This window comes from Camelus bactrianus, chromosome 5 (genome assembly GCF_048773025.1).
Source record: "Camelus bactrianus isolate YW-2024 breed Bactrian camel chromosome 5, ASM4877302v1, whole genome shotgun sequence".
Lineage (NCBI taxonomy): Eukaryota > Metazoa > Chordata > Mammalia > Artiodactyla > Camelidae > Camelus > Camelus bactrianus.
The window spans coordinates 62,043,885-62,068,189 of record NC_133543.1 but is presented as its reverse complement, the minus strand read 5'-3'; the positions used below and the strand labels follow the sequence as shown (position 1 = coordinate 62,068,189).

Below are 24,305 nucleotides of genomic sequence, written 5' to 3'. Positions count from 1 at the left end.
AAATATTAAATTTTTTAAATGATTACAAAAGGAGTACAGGTTTATTGTCAAAAACTCAGCCTTCAAAAATTCTCTGCCTGCTCATCTGCCACTTTTAAAAATAAGCCATATATACTTACACAATTCTGTACAAATGCTGACATGTGTGCTTGCATATTTTATTATATTCTGACTAAATTAGATACTTTACAAAAATAAAATTGAAGAAGCAGCATGGTACAGTTTACATATAAATGAAATTAGGGTTCTTTACTGTTTGTATACTTACATTTTAAGAAAATTACTGGGATGGACATATTTAGCTAGCTACATCCAGTGTATTTAAAGTGAGGAAGCCCATTTCAGAAAGTGTGTCATTGTTGAAAGTTCTTGTCCTTACTGGTTAGGATGATTAAAATTTTAATTTGTTTCTTGTTTGATAATTTACTTCCACTGTTATTGTTAAGTAAAATTCCAACAATTATTTCAGATCACATTATGCAGATGTACATTTTTTATGTTATTCAAACTAAATAGTTTTATCTCCTCATTCTTCAATAAAAATAATGCGTAATAAAAGTAATGCTGGCTGCTATTTATTGAGACTCCAAAATATGCTAAATTAAAAATTTTTTCTTTTATTTGTCCATAGATCTGTGACATAGATCCCTATTCTATAGATAAAGCAATTGAATTTGAAGTTAATTTGCACAATTCTTACTCTAAAAGAGGAATTTGGATTGGCACATTTCTTTCTTTATCCCTAACTCTGGGTTCTTTATTATTTTTGCCATTAGATTTATAGTCATTAGTGAAATTTTAGTGGTAGATATAATTAGATTTTGAACCCACAGTAACCTTAAATATGCAATTATATTACAGAAATAATTTTCCTTTTTAATGTAGACTACTTTTGTATGAACTTTGTATGGATTTGTATGAAAAAATCATTGTGATCATAATGATTAGTATACTGGTGATTATTAATAAAGACATGTTTAGATTTGTAATGTATTAAAATGTGAAATAGTTTAGAATTAGGAAACTTTAAATTTATTAACATTTTTGAGAAAATATATTTTGTATTTACTTTTCACATTATATTCATTTTTCCTTTGTGATTCTTTATAAAACTTAGTCTATGACATACTAAAATACACAAACTGAAAAGACTAGACATACAAGTAATACTATGAAAACTAACAGAAAATTTTGCTTAAACTAGGGGAAGAGTATATGTAAAACAGAAAGGAAGATGTAAACTTGGAGAAACACAGTAAAATAGCATTTATCTTCCTTAATTTTAAGGACACATACAATCATTTCCTCACTGAAGATATTTTGTTTAACTTCAACATTTCAAATATATTTTTTTCATTTTACATTTTGATTTCTAAAGTCAAATGGTATTTTTTTGCTTTGAAGACTTCTGCATGATATATAAGAAATGAAATTAAGAAAGTATAACCAGTAAGTTTCTTTCTGTCTTGGACTTTACAAAATTAGTAGTATTTTTTCTGTTTCCAAGGTGTGTTTTTTGGTGACTTTTTAATATTACCTTTATTAGTAAATGTAGCAAAATCTTCTTGATTTTGATCCTATTAGGAATTTTCAGTACTGTAATTATTAGATTTTGGGTTACTTAATCTGACAACGATGAGAAAATCTGGTTAATCATTTCTTCAAATAATGTACTGAAATGTTTTACTTGAAGTTAAACTTAATAAGCTCTTCAATTGTTAGATTGTAAGTAGAGTTGAACAGGTGCCAGTTACGAAGGAATCTCTTATATTAAGTAAAAGAGCCTGTACTGGAAAATACTTTTCTTATTGCATATTTGATTATTTCAGATACTTGACAGTAATTAAACTGTATCTTTACAGCTATTTTATTAGTCATATGAACTATTCTTTCAGGGAGTACCAAATATTGAGGATTTCCTTTTCATTCATTCATTCACTCTTCATTTATTGAATGTCTTCCTGGACACTGAGGAAACAGATAAATTAAGATACAATCTCCAATGCCAAGAAATTCATATTGAGGTGGATGAGAGAGATGTATAGATAATTAATTAAAATCCAGTGTTTAAGTGTGGATGTGGGTGTCTTGAGAAGGGAGTTACAGGTTCCCATCTGGAAGAAATGGGAAGAAGAGATAATGACTTTTGTGCTTGATTTTGAAATATGAATAGAAACTTCAGCCATGCGGTGACGAGTAGCCAGTCATTACTCAAGATTCCAGACTTTTGTTCATAAATATTTATAAGTATATAAAGATACAAAATATATAAGGTTATATACTATCCTTGTAATATCTAACGTCTTAGAGGCTGGCTTACAGCCTCTAAACTTCTCTATTACTTTCCATACTTGTAGCATATTCTGTGGGTTGAGAGGGCTAAATTCTAAATAAAGCTCTGATACTAATTTTTTTTTTTTTTTTTTTTTTTGGACAAGTTGTTTAGTCTTTCTGAGTTAGTTCTTCATTTATAAGTCGAGGAGACCAGTGTTTTTTTGTCAGGGATACATAATATAATCATTTTAGAAGGTTTTTAAAAATACGTACATCTAGATTTTGACTCAAATCTACTGAATAAGAAAAAGCCCCCGAAATGGTTCTAATGTTAAGAACACTGAAATAAGTAAGGCATAAGTTCTTAATACTTCTGATTTCTTTCTCTGATAATTGTTCACTGTAGTGATTTAAGTTTGTTTTCTGGTGGTAACTAAATTTCTGGAATGCTAGGCTGCGAATAGGCTCTATACTAGCAAAACCATCTACAGGGGTACTTGGTTTCAGCTTCTCTTATGCTCCAAGTTATATGTTTTTTGGTATTCAAAGCCATGTTAGTCTTATTGATTCTGACTCTTGGAATCTTAGATATTTCAGTTCTTCCACATTTGTGGAATACTCTTTAATTAGCCTTAAAAGGTTAAGAATTAAATGAGTTAATTCACATGAAGTGCTAGTATAGTGCCTGGCGCAAGAGTAAGAAGTGAATAAGTGTTCACAGTTACTAATTTATTTCAGGGGCTTGAAACATAGTGGACACTTACTTACTATGTGTTCATTTTTTCCTATTTAATCCAGCTCAGGACTGCCTTTAGGAAACATTTCTTAATTAGTCCTTTTTACTGCATGATACCATAGTTTGATGTCTACTACTACTAATACAAAATAGCTATTTGTACTTCAGAAGTATGTTTCTCAGCAGTCTTTTAAAGAGCAACTTCTTTAGAACAGTAAAATGTGACCATGTATAATATTTTTAAAAAACTGTAATCAAACATCTTTGTTCTGTAAACTGAGATGCTGAAAAATCTTTGAAAGTAACAATGGCATTGACATCTTCTTGAGAATCGAATGGTAATTAGTAACTTAATATGAATCATTAAAATTTTTAATAATAAATTTTGAAATACATAATGGGTTGAAATATTCATTTATGATTTCCCCAGAACCTGTACTTAGAAAACAATAAGCCTAATTTATATATCTTTAAATCTGCTACTGTTGGCTCTAGTTAAGAGGTAATTTATAAAATTACATTAATTTAAAAGCATTTCCAGTAATTTAAGTAAACTTTCCTACCAAGTTTATTAATCCAAACTGTAGCAGTGGGTTACTTTTTTTCCTTTCTTTCTCTCTCTCTCTCTCTTTTTTTTTTTTACCTACCAGAGCTCAAAAGGAAGTTGAAAGCAGATTGGTTGGCCAAAATATAGGTGATACGTGTGAAAAAAAATTAACCAATAATACTAGAATTGGAGTCTTGTTTTGATATTGATGGAGTTTCCAATTATTGGAAAATCTCAGACTGTATTACTTTTGTTATTTTTAAACTTAGAAAATAAAAAAGAATTATAAGCAAGTTACTTTTATAGTTCATGATCTTAGGTAATGTCCATTTTTCCTATAGGCATTTATTTAAATTTATTAAGACTTGAAGGAGAATCCCCCTTGATTCCTTGATGCCTTCAGTTTTGCAAAACTTACTTTAAAACAAGTTTATTATTTCTTGTTTATTGAGTAAAAATTAGATTCCTCTTCCTAGCATAAATTGGTCACATTCTGTATTTTTCTCTTTTTCCCTGACATGATTCAGATGAGGCTGATTTCTTTTCTCTGCTCTCACAAATAAACATTCTCAATCTGATCCCTGAATTTTGTTCATGTTTTTTTCAATTAAGGTATTATATTTAAAAAACTATTTTGTCCTATAGTATTTTGGCAAAAGAATGTGTTTTATTGCTGAGTTAGACTAGAAATTTAAAAAGCTGATTGAACTAATCAGATTTTTCCTTTAATAGTGGTTACTCCAATAAAAGTTTTGAGCAGGTGAGGTATTGAAAGAATGGAACAATTTTTTTATACGTTTTTTGGGCACATACATTTTTAAATAAGTATTTTTAGTGCTTTGGAATCTTTGGGTACTCAAAGTTAGTAATTGTAAAACCTTGAGCAAGTCACTTAATTTTTTTGAAGTGCCTTTCCTCTCTGTTGAGTGATGGTTTAGAGAATTTCTGAACATAGGTGTTTTGCATGCAACAGGTGTCCAGTAAATATTCTTTTTACTCCCTGCTCTAGTGTCTTTATTGTTTTCTTTTTTCTTGGGTGTTCTTTCTCTCTTATGAATAGGGAGAGGACTATTTCTATATTTGATTTGATGATATTTGATTTTTTTTAACATTGTGGTAAGGAAGTTCTTGAGAAAATACATAACATTAACCATATGAAATTAAGTTGGTATTTAATCTATATGTTGTGACAGCCTGAGGAAGGGCCTTGGGAAGGGATTTTGGTGGTAGATTGGCAGAAAGATTTGTTTTAAAGTCACACTTCAAAATCTGATTTTGAGGTTTCTAATCAAAGACATTTATTTTGTGGCCTGAATAAAATATTATGTGGCTTTCTGAAACATGTTTCTTCTTTGTTTTTGATAATAATGTTATACTTGTGTTTTGCAAAAAAACAAAAACAAAAACCTAACTTGAAAATACTGAATTGACAATACTAACGTTGAATTGATTATGAATTGATTAAATGGAAAATCTTATTTTGATAATTTGGAGCTCACTATAAATATCCATGTGTTTTGAAAAGTTTTATTTAAAAAAATAGAAAGTAATTATTTAAAATTTGTAAATACTTGTGTGCCAGGCACCTGGAATAAACACTTACAGGTGCATTTTGTCTTTTAAAAATCTGAACAGTCTACCCTATGAAGTAGGTAATAATAGTATCCTCAATTTATGGATTAGAGTGTGAGGCTTAGGTTAAGCAACTTGCCTAAGGTCATATGGGCTGTGATCTACTTAACTCAGACTTGTTAATTAATATGTTTATGTATTTCCTTTAACAGTAATGTCATTTTATCTACCATATTAGTCTCTGTTGAATTTAAAGATTATTAGAATACTAATAGGAAATAAAGTTCCAATTCTGAAAACTGGAAATTTAAGTACATAAATTTTTAAATTTGCTTTAGATCTTCTGGAATTTTAAATTACAGTATTCTCTGCATTATGAAATAATGCTGAATTCAAGATAAACTAAAACAAAGTTTTAGAAGGGTGCTTTTTAAAAAAAATTTTGTGGTTCAGATAGTTTCCTTTTTGTCTGGTGAAATAGCCCTTTTAGCCAATTATGTATAAAACCTTTTTTGTAGGGCTGTAAGATTCAGGGGTTTGGACACAATTTTGCCCTCTACTTGTGGGTTTTTTTTTTTTTTTTTTCTTTTTCTGAGGTGGGGATAGGCAGGTTAAAAGTACTCAAGAGTTTTATTTGATTGAATTGGTAATTTGTTATATCTTTTTATTCAATCTTTGTGGTAAGCTTTTCTGAAATGTATTAGCCTAAAATGTATTGATAACTAAGTGTAGTAGTATTATATCATTTTCTTAAATGTGGTACTTCAAAGGGCAATACTTTTCAGAGTAACAGATTAATTTTGTGTAATATTACTGTAGTAGGACGAGATAGGGTTTTAGGTGTACCATCTGCAGGCTATGTTCTTTTAGGTGTTAACTTATGATTTCTTTGTCCTCAATGTCATCAAAATTAAATTTTTGAGTTAGAGTGGGGAAGAAGATTAATCTTTATAAACTGAGACATCTGGTTAGTTGGAAATTTGCTGTACTCCTTCAGTATTGTGGGACATCCTTCTCAACTGAATTATTAAGTATGGCTCTTTGCCAAGATGCATTTATATAGATGCTGGGTTTCAGTCAAGTTTTTTTTTTCCTTGCACTTTTACTTTTTTTTTTTTTCCTGAGAATTTGCAAATGTCTCTATTGGTGTTAAGTAAATAAATCAAGTAGGTTGATTTTGGAAAAAATGAAATGATGCCTAGTACCTCTGTATAGTATCTATGAATCTTGCATTTTTTATTGGCATCTTTTTGAGCACATATAGTATGCCTGCTGCCCTTAAAAATTCTATACTTGTGCACACACACACACAGACAGTGATGTAATGGACTTAAAAACTTTTTAGGGTAGATTGTAAGTATTATCACCTGTTTAACAGATGAAGCAACTGAAGCACAGAAAATCACTTGCTTATGGTTGTAGCTAGAAAGTGATGGAGCAGGAGTTGAACATCGACAGCCTATCTTAGAACTTATATTCTTAACCACTAGGCTAATAATCTTTTTCTATAAATCATATTTGGTATGTTTAGACTTGGGATAAATGAAAGTAATAAGTGACTGGGAGAAGGAACTGTAGTTTTTATTGCTAGCTCTGTATACTATGTTGAAGACTAGTACTATTCATATGAGACTTTTACTTAGGCAATTATAATTATTATAGTTACTGTTAACAACAGTTAACATTTTTAAAGTAGTACGTGCCAGTCCTTTGCTTAATACTGTTCATGGTTTATCTGTCTCTCTTCTAATCCTCATAATGACTCTATGAGGTAAGTACTAATTTCCCCATTTACATGAAGAAGCTGAGACTAGGAGATGTTATGTAATATATTTAAGGTCCCATGGATAGTAAGTGATGAAGATTGAAACTCAGTCAATCTTATTCCAGAGTCTGTGTTCTTAATCTTTATGGCATACTGCCTCCCAGTGCAGTTTGTTTAGATATGGCTCACTGAGTAGTGTGGGAAAAAGTAAATCAATTAGAAGGAAAGACTATATAACCATTTATTTTTCTACTGAAATGAAATTCCATTCTTTATGTTTTCAGTGTAATAAGGAAGAGCTGTTCATACACAGACATCTTTAGTTACTTAAATTCTTCTGCAATAAAATTTGTGATCATTGGAAATGGGTATGGTAGTCTATCATATTTTTGCTATTTGGTAGCCACTAATGTTAGAATAGGTAGCTAAATTTTTAAATAGAGTATGAAAGATAATACATATCTTAAGAAATAATTTGAATCACCTTAGGATTCTGCACTACCTCAGGAGTGTTTATGAAACTTGATTTTCATTTTATCATTGATATGAGGAAATCCTATGTATGCTGCATATGCTAACATGTAACTGTTTCTGTTTGGACAAGCTCTTAGTTGTGTGGCTCTTAGTTATTCTTATTTATAGTATAATATTTTGGGAGAAGTGGATTAATTGGAAGACTAATTTATGAGAAATATTTTAAGCAAATGATAGTCTACTCTAAGATATATTTTAATATTTATAATGTTGAAATGGAATTTATGTAATAGCCTTGTGTCAATCTGGTTAAGGATTATGAAGTTCTAAATTTCTTACAGTTAATTTTGTTTTATCTAGTTACATTTGATATTTAAGATAATTCTTACTGCATTCCTATTTCCATTTGGAAAATATAGGAATGTTTGCTCTGATTTTTATACTTTGGCTTGGAAGGGAGTTAGTTGATATTTGAAGTATAGTTTCAGTTTGAGCTGAAATGCAAAAGTCATCCAATAACGATTTATTTTTATTCTTGGCTACCATTACTTTTTAAGGTATGTAAAATTTCACTGATGGTTTTGCTCCTGTTTTTTGTAGTTGCATGTAGTCTTTATTTTTCCTTCTAGTATTATTTTAAGTTGATTTAGAAAGAGCACCAAGAAACTGACATGGTTGTACACCTACACAGTAGTATTTAAATATATATGAAATCTATTGTATACTAAAACTCGCTACTTAGAATACCTTTAAATTGTAGCACCATATACTTCTAATCTTGTTTTGTTATTCATAGTCTGCAGTGCATAAGTTCTCTACTGAAACGTATGTCATAGTTTGACAATCATTGTTTACAAGTAATTTTCTCTCTTTTTATTACAATGCTTCCCCAGCAAGGACAAGTTTGGAAGGTTTGCAAAGCTTTTCACCTTCCCTCTGCCCGCTTGCCCGCTTTCAGATCAGTTTCATGTTTCATAACTTCTCTTTCTGCAATCCACAACATAGCCATAGTAACGATGAAAAAACATTAAATTGCAATACTATATTTCCTCACATATAGTAGAGTGATAACTTTTCAAAGGACACAAACCTCTTTAAAAATGTAATAAAAAGAAATTAAGTAGGAATGTTATAATTTTAGTAATTCCCTAAGAAATGACATCTCACTAGAAAGCAGTTAATTGTATGTCACATAATAAAATAGTGGACAGTATTGAAGATTATATTCTGTATTGCTAATAGTTCAGATAAAAAGTTCTAACAATAATACCTTACATTTGCATGATGCTTTACAGTTTACTACAGAGAATGCTGTACTACTGATGTGGTCAAAATGTAAACATTTCCATTTGTTCTGTGCTTATAAGATGTAGAATAGATGTAGATTTCATTGTTTAAAGTGCTGCTGGTATGATGGAAAACAGTGTTGTAACTCAGATATTTAGAGGAACAGGCAACACACGTTAGTACTATAAAGACAATTTTAGCAGCTTCCAGTTCTTTTGAACTAGGGCTCTTGTATTAAAATGTTTAAAGTGAATGAGGAAAGCATTTTGGAAAAGACATTTAAACACAAGTTTTTATTATATGACACATAGAAAGAAACATTTCCAGTACTCTACTGAATATTTAATTTTATAAAATTTTATTAGCTTCAGATGAATACAATCCTACCTCAAACCAAGAATTTTTTTTTCTTTTTCTTTTTTTTTTAGGTTTGAGCTTTTTCCTTCACTGCTGTTCTGCGCTAACTGCTTTGAAACTTTCCATGCATTTTTTTTCAGTAGAAGAACATCTCTGTACTGTCTCCCATTGCATATTTCAGCTGTGACAATCCCTGCACTTTGCCTATTCATTTTATCACCTGCTCACCAAAAACAAATATCTCTCTGATTTCTGATTACAGATTTGCTATTATTCCTTGGTTATAGAAGAAGGATGCATTTCACTTTTTTTTTTATTGCTGTTGTTTTATAGGCTTGTGGAGACCCCAAGGCAAAACCATCCTACCTTATTGACAAAAACCTGGAATCAGCTGTGAAATTCATAGTCAGAAAATTCCCTGCAGTAGAAACTCGCAACAACAATGTAAGTTGTTTAAACTTCTGTATTACTTGATTTTAGTCATCTGTAGTGAAAGTAATGGTCAGTATAATGCTTGAAGTAGCTTTTATTTATCTAATTATTTGTATTTTAGAGCCCTTATCTCTGAAACTTCGGTGGGGGGATGACTCGATTACATTGCCATTTTATTATAGAAAACATAGAATCTTAATTTCTTTTATACACATACTCCCTTTCAAGTTGCAACAAATAGTGAGGTAATAGATATGTATATATCCAAATACTTGCATGACTAGTTGAGAGATTTTTCTTACAGTCATAGACTTAATAACTTTGTCTTGAAGTTAGTTAAATGTCTTCATAGAGCTTGTATTGTTTTTAGTAATTATCTATATTTAGCTTTAAAATATATTTCTCTAGTTTTTTTATAATTAAAGAAAACATTTTTGAAAATTAAGTAACATAACAGGGTCATGGTGTTAGGATCTTTATTATCCCATATTTTCTCTAATGGGATACTTTTTCATAGTACTGTTTTGAAATATAATGACATTTAGAGGCTTCCCACTATATTCACATATCTTTTGGTAAATTTTTTTATAATAACTGCTATGAATAACTAATATTAGAAAATTAAATTAGAGTTATTTTTCACATTACCGTGGCCTTTTCATATAAATTCTGTTGACTTGGAATCTTTCTGCATATCTTCTCTCTTTCCTTTTTTTCTTTGATAGTCTCGTGTTACAGTCCTTGCTATCTCTTTTTCTTAATGTATAAACTTAGTCTAGAAGTTTCTTCTTACATATGATTTCCCTACTTTTAAGAGGTTCTGCTTAAAAAATATTTTGTCATCTTTTGGTTTCCTCAAATTATGTATATGTTCATTGAAGATTTGTATGTAGCCTGTTGATACTTTTACTTAAAAATATTTTAACGTAGAGGGAAAATACCAGTCAGAATTAAGTCTGGTGAAGTGCTTTTTTAAGAATTAATCAAAAAAAGTTTTATGTTTTTTGTGCATATAGTTCAATAGAGAGCTTTCTTTGTTTCACAGAAGATTGTGTTTTATAATTGTTACATTAAGGTTACACAATTAGTTCCTGATTACAAATGGATGATTCAAAGCACACACATTTTAAGAACACTATTATTTGTGTGGAGAACTCTTTTTTAGTTATTGACATTAATTAGCTAACTCATCTGAGAGATTATATACTCTGAATGAAAGAGATTTTTGTAATGAAAATCTGTCTTACATTTAATTTCATGTACGCTTCTCTTCTCATGGCTCATAAAATGTCTGTGAACATGCGCTCTGCAGAGAGTCTTTTAAGTTTAATTTATGTGTATACATATGTAAATTTCTGTGTGAGAGTAAGCATTGTTCCTGGATATGAGGTCTTTTCTTAGAAAATTAGCAAGATCTGATTAAATATGTATTCACTATTTCATAACAGTAACGTTTTTTGTTAAAGAGTACATCAGGAATCTTTGTTCTTGATTTGCTAGGCAAACTGTTTACAATAATGTTTTTTGGTTTTTTAAAAAATAGTTTTGCTTATCTTTTCAACTTTTGCAGCACAAATTGATGTTTTAAATAACAGCTTTATTGAGATATGATTCACATAGCATACAGTTCACCCATTTAAATTGTACAATTCAGTGGTTTTTAGGATATCCACAGAGCTCTGTATCCAATACCACAGTCAGTTTTAGAACATTTTCATCATCCCAGAAGGAAACCTCAGACCCGTGAGCAGTCACTCCTCCCAAGCCCTACCCTCCACATCCTTCAGCAAACCCCAGTCTACTTCCGTATGCATGTCTATTCTGGAGATTTTATATAAATAGAGTCAAATAACATGTCTGTTTTGACTAGCTTTTTTTCTCTTAGTGTAATGTTTCCAAGGTTTATCCACGTTGTAGCATGTATCAGTATATCATTTCTTTTTATTGCCAAAAAATACTCCATTGTGTGGCTGTATCACATCAGTTGATGGATGCATGAGTTGTTTCTGTTTTTTGACTATTATGAATAATGCTGCTGTAAGTATTTCTGTAAAAGTTATATGGACGTATATTTTTTTTTCCTCTTAGATATATATACCTAGGAGTGGAATTGTTGGATCATGTGATAATTGTGTTTAACCTATGAAATCAATTGTACAGTGTTGTTGAATGTTATGACTACTTGTAGAATTTACTCTGGTTGTTCTTGTTTGCAAAGTATGAGTTTTGTCATATGGCTTTTACAGTTCTGTGTAATGCTATTCTGTTGTTTTTATCTGCTGAAGTACTGTGTATTGAGTATTTGTGAAGTTTTATGACCATAGTTTTGATTTGGGCCTGTTAAAATCCTTGTGAGAAGTTCCTAGCCAGCTTGGGTTAGGAAATGAGAAATAAGGAGTTTAGTTTTAATATTTTTTTTAACTCTAGAAAAAGTAGTTAGACGTTTACGGACAGAGAATGACAGTTAGCGTCTGGTACTGATAGGAAGGAGCTTGCAGATTTCTGGCTACTAAGTGCGCTGAAGAAATGGTATTGATATCACAGTTGGCTTTTTTCCTTCTTAGTCTTGGTCTTTGGTCCATTGTATAAATATGTGCTATGCTTACTTTATATCAGGGATCAGAGAGAATTACTGGTTAGCACTATTTCTTTTTTGATATATGTCATATAAGCACCACTTGTCCCCAGTTTTAGGAAAGGCAGTCACAAAAAAGAGATGTTTCAGTGAAAAAATGCAGGAAAATTTTTGTTTTCAAGGTTCTAAAATAGACCCTTATGTAAAAAAAAAAAAAAGGCTAATCTTATTTTGTAGCCAAAAAAATTGTTGATTTTTATTGCTTCTTTGGTAACTGCTTCTCCTCCAGCTCCTATACTTTTAAATCCAGTGCTGCTATCCAGGGAGCACATAGATATCTGGTACACAACTAAGGAGGGCACTGCCAGCTTATAGCAAGATTGGTTCTTAATATGGTTTCAACACTGATGGTGTTGGACTCTATTGAGTCACTTTTATTGTCTTGCTTAGGTCCCTTTGTGACAGTTATAAACTTTCCCTGCAATTCTGGACTTAAGGAAAGTCTGTATCAAGGAATGGACTTCTGGGGGGAGGCGGGTAGTCCTTGTGTTGAACTAAATGCCTGCCTTATATGCTTCAAAGCAGGTTGATGAAGTAAAGCTGAAATGAATAAAAGCCATCCAGTTTTATAATTATAGCAGGCACTTGTCTAGTGTCTAACATGTGCTAGGCTATATATTTTAATAAAGTTTATAGATTTTCTTATTTAATTTAGATTAAGGAAGACATTTCTGAGCTAAGAGATTATTTGTCTACAACATTATATCTTCCATTATTTTGAAATTGTAACTGTCAAATGGATTTATGGTTTGTTTCCCATAGGTTTCTTATGAGCATATAGAGGGAAATCTGTTATTTCCCTGGATGAAGAAAATAATAGAAAACTCCTTATTTTATTAACAGGTAAAAATTGTTTTGCCCAAGAAATTCTAAAAGCTAATGTTCAGGTGTATGTTAGAATTTTTCTTCAAGAATTTTTTTTCTAAAATTTTTTAAACTTAATTACCCCTCCTTCCTATGTTGTATTTGCATCTAAAAGCTAGTTTGTGTTTTTTAAAATAGTAAAAGTATCTGACACAAAGTGTCATTATGAGATTTTCCTATTTATTATACATTTTAGTATAAAATTTTGGATTTGAGTCCCAAATTAAGAGGGAAATGATGTAAATTACTGTCTTATATATGTTAAATTAGATCTTAACTCCCTAAGAATGAAGATATTGTTAGTGAGTAGAGTGCCACAATAATAATATAGAGATTCTAGATTTAAGTACAGCCATTATTGAAATAATCACAAAATAAGCTTTCAAACTTAGAGGAATATTTTATGTTATTGATAGTATTTATTTCCTCTTTCAAGGAGCACAGTATTATAAGATACTAAGTAATAAGTTATATTTTTCATTCAAGTAGCTTATAAGGTTACTCAAAGCAAGACAAAGTAACTCTAAAAGTGTCATAATTGGCAGTAAAGTTTTTCCAGAGACACAGCATTAGAGTCTGTTTTTAGACACCATTTTATTATCCCTAATGCTTGGCTCATAAGAGGCACTAAATAAATGTTTGATGAGTGAATTAACCTAATTGATAGGCTTTAACTTAGCTAGCTTTCATTTATTCAAGTGTGATCTTAGATTATGTCAGGATCCAAACTTACCAACACTTTTTTTTAAACTTCATTATGTTATTAGCTAAAAAAATAACTGTACTTTTTATTTTTAGTAGGGCTGTACTAATACATCTCATTAATGAAATTACTGAAAGTAACCTGAAAAAGAGTAAGAGTCCCAACTTAAAAACATGAATGTGTTCTGAGGTTGGGTTGGTGATTTTGGGGATGGGGATGGGGAGGCTCATGATACATGCACTGTGGTTTAGTCAGGAGTTAGAAGGGAAGGGTAAGGAAACTTATTCATTCCTGGTTAGTCTCTACACAGGCATTCCTTATCTGGTCATGGCTTTCATCATGATGGTAGTATACTGGTTAAGAGGATGGACAACAAACTGGAATTTGAGTTTTGGCCTTTCCACTTATCAGCTGAATAATTCTGGGCAAATCATTTAACATCTTAACGTCTCTCTGTTTTTATCTCTAAAATGGTGATATTACCAGTATCAAGGAACAGTTTAATGTCTCCTAAAGCGCTTAGCAGATTTGTGTAACAAATTGCTTTTGTAAAATGGAAGCTGTTATTTATATTACCTCTCTGGCTTTTGGTCTACTTCACTGGCTTTTCTTTTAGCAGCAGTTTAAATGTGGGTATTTTTTAATGACCTTTCTTTTCATGCTCCACAGTGTATCTAATCTGTATGAAAACATTTTACTCCCATGGCATCAACTAAGTAATATACTATCAGCTAAGTAATATACTGGATACTATCCTGTCTAGTATACTGTCTACAGCTACAGCTACAGCTACTCTTTGAACAGCTTCACAAGCTAAATAGCAAACTTTGTATCCAATGCTGAACACATGATGATCCTCCACTTTGTTTCTGTTCTGTGTTCTCTGCTTTAAGCCATCACCATTCACTTGGTTACCTAAACCAGAACCCTTAGAAACCCCTTTAACTTTTATACAACATCAAACTGGTCATTGAGGGCTTGTCAGTTTTGATACTGTCTGTAATATCTTTTGAATTTACCCTTTCAGATCTGTCCTGCTGGGACAAATGCTGTGATAATGCAGACACTGCTTTTCATGCCACCCTAGCTCTCCTCTTACTATTCCTCTCCTCCCTTTCCCCAGCCTCCTCTAGGGGAAACAGAACAAAACAAAAGTAATCTCTTTCTTTGTACTACCTCACATCTTGTTTTCCTGGACCATGCACCCATCTAAATCTCTGTTGACTAGGATATAGTAGGGCAGCAAATAATACTTTGATTTTAAAAGGAATCATCTTAAGTAAAATAATGTAACAGAGTTTTGATGATACCGTTTTTTGGAGAAATCTCTGTGTGTATATAAAATCTTAATAGAAACCTAAGGAAATATTTGGTTTTGACCAATTAAACTTTGCCAGAATTCAAAGAATTTTAATACAATGAGAACTGACGTGTCAATATTCTTTTTAAAAAGTATCATTAACATTCAGTGAATATCTCTTAGAAGAATTTAGGATGACAAGCAAGTACATGTAATCCTACCACACTCTTTCCCACCCTGCTTGTATTTCTCAGGGGGAACTTCTGCTTTTAGTATATCTGGAGGTTACCTCCAGAACTATAAGGAATATGCTTATTCTTTTATATATTCATTTGCCAATTTTAGACAAGATCTATTAATTCTTTGCTACAAAATAGAAGAATTTAGCTTTTTAAGTTTCCTGCCCCTCATTTACCTTTTCCCCTCTTCCTGATAATTTGATAGTTTTTTTGTTAATATTTTTAGATCATTGTTTACTTTTTAAACTTTAAGTAATTTAGTTCTCTATATTTATACCCTTACCCTTAGTCATTTATACTTTAATTTTGTCAGAATTGTTAATGCTTTCCTTTGGTTCTGTAATCATAAAATGTTCTGAGATTGAAATATATGCTGATACTAAAAATTAAAAACCAATAAGGATCTTAGTGTTCGGTTTGCATGGCTTCACTCCATTATCACACTTTGGACTTTATTGTAACTCCAAATAATGTAATATAACATACTATATTATATATATTTATATATGGTTATATGTGTAATATAATTATCATTAAAGTGAAATGGATTCTCTCTTCCAGAATTAGTTCAGTTAAACTTGTTACATAGATTAGTGATATTATGACTTTCTCGAATTAGTTATGGGCCTTATAGAATTATGAAATTTATTGAGTCTAATAATCATACCACCTTTTTATAAGCTTTCCTTTTTTTCTGGAGCCCACTTTCCTATAACCGTCGGCCTTCTAACCTCCCTCTGGACGGTTTGTATAAGCCTGCTGCATAGCTTTCGTCCTGGGACATACTACTCTTTATTGTCCTGAGTGTAATGGTTTTCACCTGAGCTTTCACACTGAGTTTGGGAATCCCCTGATATTGTGTACAGAGTTTGTGTATGTATTTTTCAGCTTTTGTGATACTCCCAGGGGTCGTTCTTATCCCAAAACACATCTGTTTTAAAATCACATTATTTTGTGAATCTTGTGCGCTATATGTTCTAATCATACAAAACTACAATTATAGCCTCTTCAGCTCAAGGATGCTTCTGGTTTTTCTGTAAATGAGGTGGCCAGTGAACATTATACTGGGGTTTCATATAGCCCCCAAGGAGATGCATTCCTGCCATTTGCAATAATTTTTCCATTTTCTTCAGATTTCCTAACATTATGTCTTGCCTCTAGTGATAGTTTTTCAGACGTCTTTCAAACAGTTGTTAACCAGTCACTTTGTCTGCAGTGGTGATTATGATTTCCTTTCATAATAGCAAAGGATGTTTTTACCAATACCTAATCACCTGTTCAACTTTCGTTTTTGTTTTCTTGATTATTTCTTTGAAGGGGCATTTAGCCATTTTTAACCTGGTATCCTTTGAGGACCTTTAATGTGGTATCTTACTGTTTTCCATGGCCAATCTGGTCTTACCTCTTGTCAAATCAAAAGTTATTTGCCAAGTTCCAAAATAAAAGACAGGGAAATAACTATAATGGAGTAAATAACAGATGTTGCAAAACATTTATTTCTGTTGTTCTTCCTAGCACTCATTTGGCTAAAAATGTTTTAAATATGTACACCAGTGATCTTTGGCCAAGAATATATAGGATAGTGTTAGTCCTCATTGTCTGGTGTAGGATAGAATATAAAAAATGGAGAAATAGGTTTAATTGCTTTATTTTTTTTAAGGAGTATTTAATTTTGGGAGAGTATACACTTTCATGTCACAAATAAATGGCTGTGCTTTCTCTTGCCTCTGATTTTGTTCATGCTGTTTTGGCTATTTGGAACAATCTTTCTTTAATCTTTCACTTGGCTAACTTCTACTTGTCTTTCAGGTCTATCCTTAGATGTCACCATTACAGAGAAGCTTTTTCTAACTCTTTCAGATTAGATTAAGTACTTCTTGTATGTGTTCCCATAGTCCTCTCTACTTATCATTCACTTACTTATTTAAAACATTTACTAAGTTCCTTGTGTTAGTCAAGTTCTGTTCTGGGAGAGGGAACTCAGCAGTAAGTAAGTCAAGTCACTGCTCTAGTAGAACTTACATTCTGCTGGACAGAGATAAACTAAAAAAAAAAAAAAAAAAAAAAAAAAAAGAATAGGAACATAATACCAAGGAGAGATGAGTTCTAAAAAGAACAAAGAGTAATATTGAGGAGATGCTAATTTACTTGACCCAGGGAAAGCCTTCCTGAGGAAGAGGCAATAGGGCAGAGATTTAAAGATAGGAAGGAGTGAGGTGAGCTGGGTCGCCTTCTGTGCTGAAGGAGCAGCAGCAGCAAAGGCTCAGGTGGGAGCTTGCCTGGCTTGTTCAGCGAACAGGAAGTAGCCCGTTATGAGTGGACCAGAGTGATTGGGGAAGGGGGCAGGGAGATAGTAGTAGAAGATGAGGACAGAGTGAGTGATCATATTGGGCTTTCTAGGACATAGTAAGGACTTTGGCTAATTACTCTGAGTGAGCTGAGATGTTATTGGAGATGAGCAGTAGAGGAATGAAGTGATACACCTGTGATCACTGCTGGATTGAGGAATAGTCTGGAGGGGAACAGAGGTAATAACAGGAAAACTGATTAGGAAATCTGCAGTCATTGAAAGGAGAGCTGATAGTGGTTTGGACTAGTGTGGTAGAGGTGAGAAATGTTGAGATTCTGGATTATTTTGAAGACAGAGCCTACAGTATTTGCTGATGCATTGAGTATGGGGTGTAATAGACAATGAGAAATTTAAGACCCCGGGGTTTTTGGATTGAACAAATACCAAGCTTTACTGGGGTGAAGAAGCAAGAGGAACAGGTTTAGGGTAGGAGTATAGAAAGGAATAGCACTCCGTAACTCAATATTAGATACGTTAAGTTTGAGAGACCTATTAGAAGTCTGAGTGGAGATGTTGAGTAGTCAATTATCGGTATAAGTCTAGGTCTCATGCTAGTATCAAGCTGAGAATCACGTTAAAGAGGAATTATTGAGAGAGAGAAGGAGGAGAATAATCACTGTAGAGAGTGGGAGGGTGAATTGGTGAAAATGGCATAATGTTGCTACTCAGTTTTGGTTAATGGTCATGAATTCAGGTTGAGATGGAGTCAGCATAGTATAGGCTTTCTCCTGTTGTGGGTTTTATCAGGCAATTGTGATAGCGGGAAAGAGGGCCAAGGGAGTAATATAATAATGGGCCAGTTAATCTTAGGATGGATAAAAAAGGAAGTAACATGAGAGGGTGAGTGACAATAAAAAGATAGTAGGGTGAATGGATAGGAGGTCCCTCTGCGTTCATAGAATTGACAAAGGTAGGGTATTAAGAAGATATTAGAGATAACAAATGGAATTTATTCTCCCATTGATGCCACTTCACCTTGTCTCCAAATCTCCAAAGAACAACAGATGCCCAGGAAAGCCAGAAGGAAGCCAAGACAGCTTAAGCATAAACTTTATTCCTCTTTATAGGCCTGCTGATTGAGGCAGTTTAGTATTAGCCACCATTCTCTGTCAGTATGTAATCAAGTAACAAAAATAATCCCTGGGTGCCTTCTCAGTGTTAGGCCCTCCTTTAAATTTCCCCATCTTGCTCATCATCTTCACCACTCCTAAAAGCTCTGACCTTTCTTGTTTGTGATCTTTCTCATACTTTGTGTGTGTGTGTTTAAACTTCTTTCGTGTTATTACCAATTGGTGAGGGTCTTTGTCTTGAAGGGAGGGTGAGAATTAAACATTATAGTTTTTCACCATCTTTGAACCTTGCCACCTAGAAGTTAGTTGTGATGTAAGCAGATTCTAAAACTGGATATTGAACTAAAAAAAGTGAGAGTTACCTGTATATATACCTGTACACTCCTCACTAGACTGTATGCTCATTTAGGGGCAGGGTCAGCATTTTATTCATACTTTTATCGCCAGCTTCTCTCAGTGTCTGATAATATAAATTTCTTTTTTTTTTTTTTTTTGGTTGGGGAGATAATTAGTTTTACTTATTTATTTATTTTTTGGAGGAGGTACTGGGGATTGAACCTGGGACCTCGTGCATGCTAAGCATGTGCTCTACCACTTGAGCTATACCCTCCCCCTAGTGTCTGATAATGTAATATCAGGTTGAGATATTTGTTGACTATATAATATATTATTACAGTTACTTGTCTTTTATCTAGAGGTTACTTTTCATATCACATGCCTCTGAGAACAGGCAGGAAACAATTCCAATCCTAGAAATCTTTCCAACAAAGATGGAAGTACATGTCCACATAGAGATATGTTCATAGCAACATTCATTGTTCATAATAGCTTAGACATGGAAATAATTCAAATGCCCATAAACTGAAGAATCCTAAATTGGTATGTCCATTTAATAAAATACTATACAGCAATTAAAAGAAACAAACTACCAATACATGTTAAAAGCATGGACGAACTCCAGAATTATTAGGCTAAATTAAAGAAGCCAGATGTAGAAAGCTTTCATGTTATATGATTTCATTTTATAGGGAATGTCTAGAAAAAGCAAATTTATTGAGGCATAAAGCAGGTCAGTAATTATTAGGGCTGAGAGTAAGAATGGGATTAACTATAAATAGGCACAAGGGAACTTTTTGAGATAATGGAAATGTTCTAAAACTGGGTAGGGTTGATGGTTGCACAACTCTATAAATTTACTAAAATTATTTAATTGTTTGCTTACGGTGGTTGAATTTTATGACATGTAAATTGTACATCAGTAAAGCTGTGAAAAATAAATGATTTTTGGCAACCCGAAATGATAGTTTAGAAAAAATGAAATGTATTTAGAAATAAGCTTTTTGGTCTCATTGTGCCCAAGCTTGTTGAGTTTACTTAGGCAAAGCTATAACATGTATGTTTTCTAACACATTGTACATTAAAGGGTACTCTCATCAGGAGCAAATGATAATTGATAGGAAGAGAAACTTTAAAGAGTAAAAAGTATAGCTGGCAAGGACTACTTATTGTTGGCATGTTATCGTGCACAGATCAATAGCACCTGAGGCCACTTTTGATGTTAAGTAGCTCAGTATAACTATCGATTACAGTTACAACATCTAATCAGTAAAGAAAGCCTGACTTATTTCTCTGTACCCAGGTTGTGAAAGCAAGCTAATTATATATTATATATTAAAAAGGCTTTTTAATAAATTATTAAAATTGAATGTAAAGGGACTAACTTCATTTACATTTTCATTCATAATGGAAAATGGTGCCATTATATGAGGTAAATTATATTATCATTAACACATTTATACAAAGATATTACACCTAACCGACCACACTGTACTGGGACATAATTAGTGCTTTTCTAGTACTAATGATGAAATTAGTCTCATCAGTTTGCATTAATTTGACCATCTTGCGACCAGAAATCTTAAACTTCCAAAGATTTTCCTGGTGCAAGTTAATGTACACAGGTGGTGAAATAGAGATTGTTTTAATGTATTTTATTGAGCTTTATATTAATCTTTGCTTCAGCTACCTAGTGCTGCATAACAGACCACCCCAAATCTTAGTGGGCTTAAAACAACAACTTACTTTTTATTGTAAGGTTGACTGGGCACTTCCTCTGCTGGTCTCACCAGCCTTAGGTCATAACTGCATTCATCTGGTAGGTGGCTAGGGCATGGAGCCAGCTGGTGTAGCTGGATATTGAACCTCTTCATGGGCTATGACATCTCAAGCTTCCTCACACATGACACTTTAGGGCATGTTCCAAAAAAAGAACAAAATATGAAGCTATAAGGTCTTGTAAGTAAAGAGTATCATTTCTGCTGCTTTCTGTTGGTTAAACAAGTCCCAAGGCCAGCTGAGATTTTAAGAGTGGTAAAATAGACTACAACTCTTGATGAGAGGAAAAATAAAGAGGCATGGATACAACCTTTAATTTTTTTTTTTTTTTTTTTGCCTTTCTGTTCTTTAGAATACAGAAGCCCTTTGCTTTCAGAATTAATTTAAACAGATGACAGCAATGTAAACTTGGGAAAAAATGCTTTAATATATAAAATGAAGTGGTTGAATTAGAGGAGTTCTTAGAAGTTTAGATCTGTGAGGTTGATGAAACTACAATTAAATACGAGTATTTTCTGAAAAGAAAATACGTTTAGCTTTGCTTATCCCTGTACTCCTTCTGTGTCATTGTGTGGCAACTTGAATTTTGAAGTATATTGAAGAGATGTTTTGAACTTTGAAATCTGATTGACTTGGATTAGCATCTTACCCTTTTCTAGTCTATTTCAGTATCTAGAAAATGAAGATAAGAATATACCTTGATTGGAAAGATGAAAAAAATTCTGGGAATAGATGGAGGTGATGGGTGCACTGCAGTGTAAATATACTTATTAAGTGTGAACTGCATGCTTATAGATAAAATATCATTAAAATGGTAGATTTTGTTATATTTTACCACAGTTTTAAAAATGAACCTTGAAAAATAGTTATGAGGATTGAGTGTAGTAGGAAATCTTAAATACTCAGTTATACCTATTTATTAGGCAAGTGTTAGGATAACTTTCCCTAAAATTTATTTACTACCGTTGGCTCAGAAAAATGTGTATCTGAAATACTGAATGCCAATAGAATAATTTGTATATGACAAAAGGAAAGTCTGACAAAATCCCATGAACTCTTTTTAAAATGACTAATCCTTGTGTTAATTTGGATTTTCATGTAATCTTAGGAAATCTGTTTATATTTGATATGAATGTCATTCTCTTTAGATGTTTCTCATTTTCTTTTTTTACACTTTACTGTCCTGTAAGGACATAATGAAATATTTTGCCCAACTTTAGGGATTTATTCAAGGGATTAAATCACCACTCTGTTAGGATACATAAACTCACTTGAGACATGAATTGATACCTGATAATTACGTTCATTTATAATTAACAGTGCAACTTAAACATTGATTCCATGATTTTTATGCTGAGAAACCTGAGGATCATTTATTTATTCATTTATATACATCCATTGTATGCTAGTTTTCTAGATTCTGTAGATATAGCATGAAATAATACAAATCTCCTTACCTCCATGGAATTTTAATTCAAGTTGGAATGTTAGACAGCAAACAACTAAAGTGAGTAAATATGTACTTTCATTTGGAGGTAAGTGGTAGGAAGAAATAGAAAGCAGGATAAGGAGTTAGAGAGTAACATGAGTGAGGAGACTATTTTATGTAAGCGCTCAACAGTGGCTTCACTGAAGAGAAGTGAATTGAAGGATTGAGCTATGTGAAGAATTGGAGAAGAGCCATCCCAGACATGAGAAAGAGCAAGGGCAAAGGCTCTGAGGTGGGACCAACTGTGGTGAATTTATTTGATGAACACAGCAGGCAGACCACCATGACAACTACTGAGAGAGGTTGGAGGAACATGAAGGGAGATGAAGTCATGCAGACAGGCAGGGGTCCTATTTAGATTGTACTCTGAGGCATTGGTAAGGACTTTGTGTTTCAAGTGTGATGGGAAACTGTTGGAATTTAAAAAAAAAAAACTCTTAATTTTGAAACAGTGTTAGACTCAAAGAAAATTGTAAAAATAATGCAGAGAGTTCACATACAGTCTTCACCTAGTGTTAACATCTTCTGATTGGAGTTGCCTTTTCAAGTAGTGTGTTACCTTAAAATGTCCACTCTCCTGCTGCTATATGAAGACTGAAGAGGCAAGAGCAGAAGTACAGAGACCAGTTAGGAGATTACTAGACTATAGTATCCACTTAAGAGTTGATGACTACGGTGGTGGTCAGACAGTTCCTTTTAAAAGAGGTTTACGCAAATAGCCTCTCAGGACTTTTATTTTAAAAAGCCTGGTTTGGAATATTATAGTAAGAAATTTTGAACAAAGCTTTTCCTGAATCAAACGTCTGTACTTGGTGATGTTTTAAGAGGAGCAAAGTACTAGCATAGTTTAAATCAAGAAAAATAATTTATTATGCATAAACAGCTTTGATGATGAAAGAATAAATGAAATAATTGAAATGGTGAATAAAGGACTATAGTCACTTTCCTTTATGTTGAAAAATCCATGAGTTAGCTCTTAGTCATTGGTTCCTTATTGTAATTTGCCAGTACTTTTTCTTTGAAAGAATGAAAACTAGTAAGTACTAAGTTTCAGTGTTACTTACTTATTTTTTGTGTGGAAAATGCTTCTTTATTTTATAAAGACTCATTACCAAGATTTTTCAGTGCAGAGTTAGGATCTTATTTTGTGATTTACGTGGCTGTTTATCCTGTTCATTTTGTTTTTACACATTGTACTTAAATGGTAAGAGTAATAATCCATAGTTAGAAATTTAATGAAAGCATTGTACAAATATTTTCCTAATACTGTTAACCCATGTACCCATGATATGCTTTTAAAGTGGTAGCAAATAAAATCATTTCTTCTCAAAATGAACTTTTCTAATGTTTTGCTCTGTAACATCAAACAGTGTATTACTGATTTATATTCTTAAACCATTTTCTACCTTTAATTTACTATAAAACAATGAGATGATAGAGGGGAAAAAAAAACTTGGTCTGAATGTTGAACCTAAGGTTTCTTTTTGGTAGTGTCTGTTCTCTTTCACTTTAAAACTAAAATGTAGCATTTTTTGCAGTTGAAGCCCAAGAGTTGTAGGCACTTCTATTCTTTTTTGTTATAGTTGAACTCTTTCATGCAGAGCTTTATGAAATTTATTTTTATTAAATAGGGAACATAATCATAACTATCTGTAGAGATTTTGAGAGGATTGTATGAAATACTTGTAGAATATTTGGAACAATGCCTGGCAAAGAGCATGCTCAGTTAATATTAGCTCTTACTCGAAGTACTATGGGTAGTGTTAAGATTATTTAAAATAGCTTTAATTTTGCTTATTTTGAGGAAGTGGTCTGTGAGTGTCTTCTGTTATTCACCTAATATTTAATGAGCAGCTTCTCTCTTCCAGGCACTTTAAAATGTTCTCATGTACATTATCTTGGCTAAACTATCCACATCAGCTCCCACTTGATAATGAGGGTATTAGGCTCTGAGGTTAAGTCATTTAGCCGTGATTTCACAATGAGAGATGGGCTCTCCAGTGTCATCTACTAAAACATGTCACCTGACGTATAAAAATCTTTTATATTTGTCATAGTCACTCATCTGATAGATATTTATATTGGATACGTCTTTA

At 32.4% G+C, this 24,305-nt stretch overlaps 1 protein-coding gene across 1 annotated transcript in view; it reads left to right on the top strand.

The window, feature by feature from the left end:
• The window catches only part of NCKAP1 (NCK associated protein 1), an 84,350-nt gene that overhangs the window by 5,580 nt on the left and 54,465 nt on the right, over positions 1–24,305 (top strand). The window contains exon 2 of the mRNA XM_074364005.1: positions 9,346–9,456. Within this exon, the coding sequence (XP_074220106.1) occupies positions 9,346–9,456 (111 nt within the window). The remainder of the gene's footprint in view (positions 1–9,345; positions 9,457–24,305) is intronic.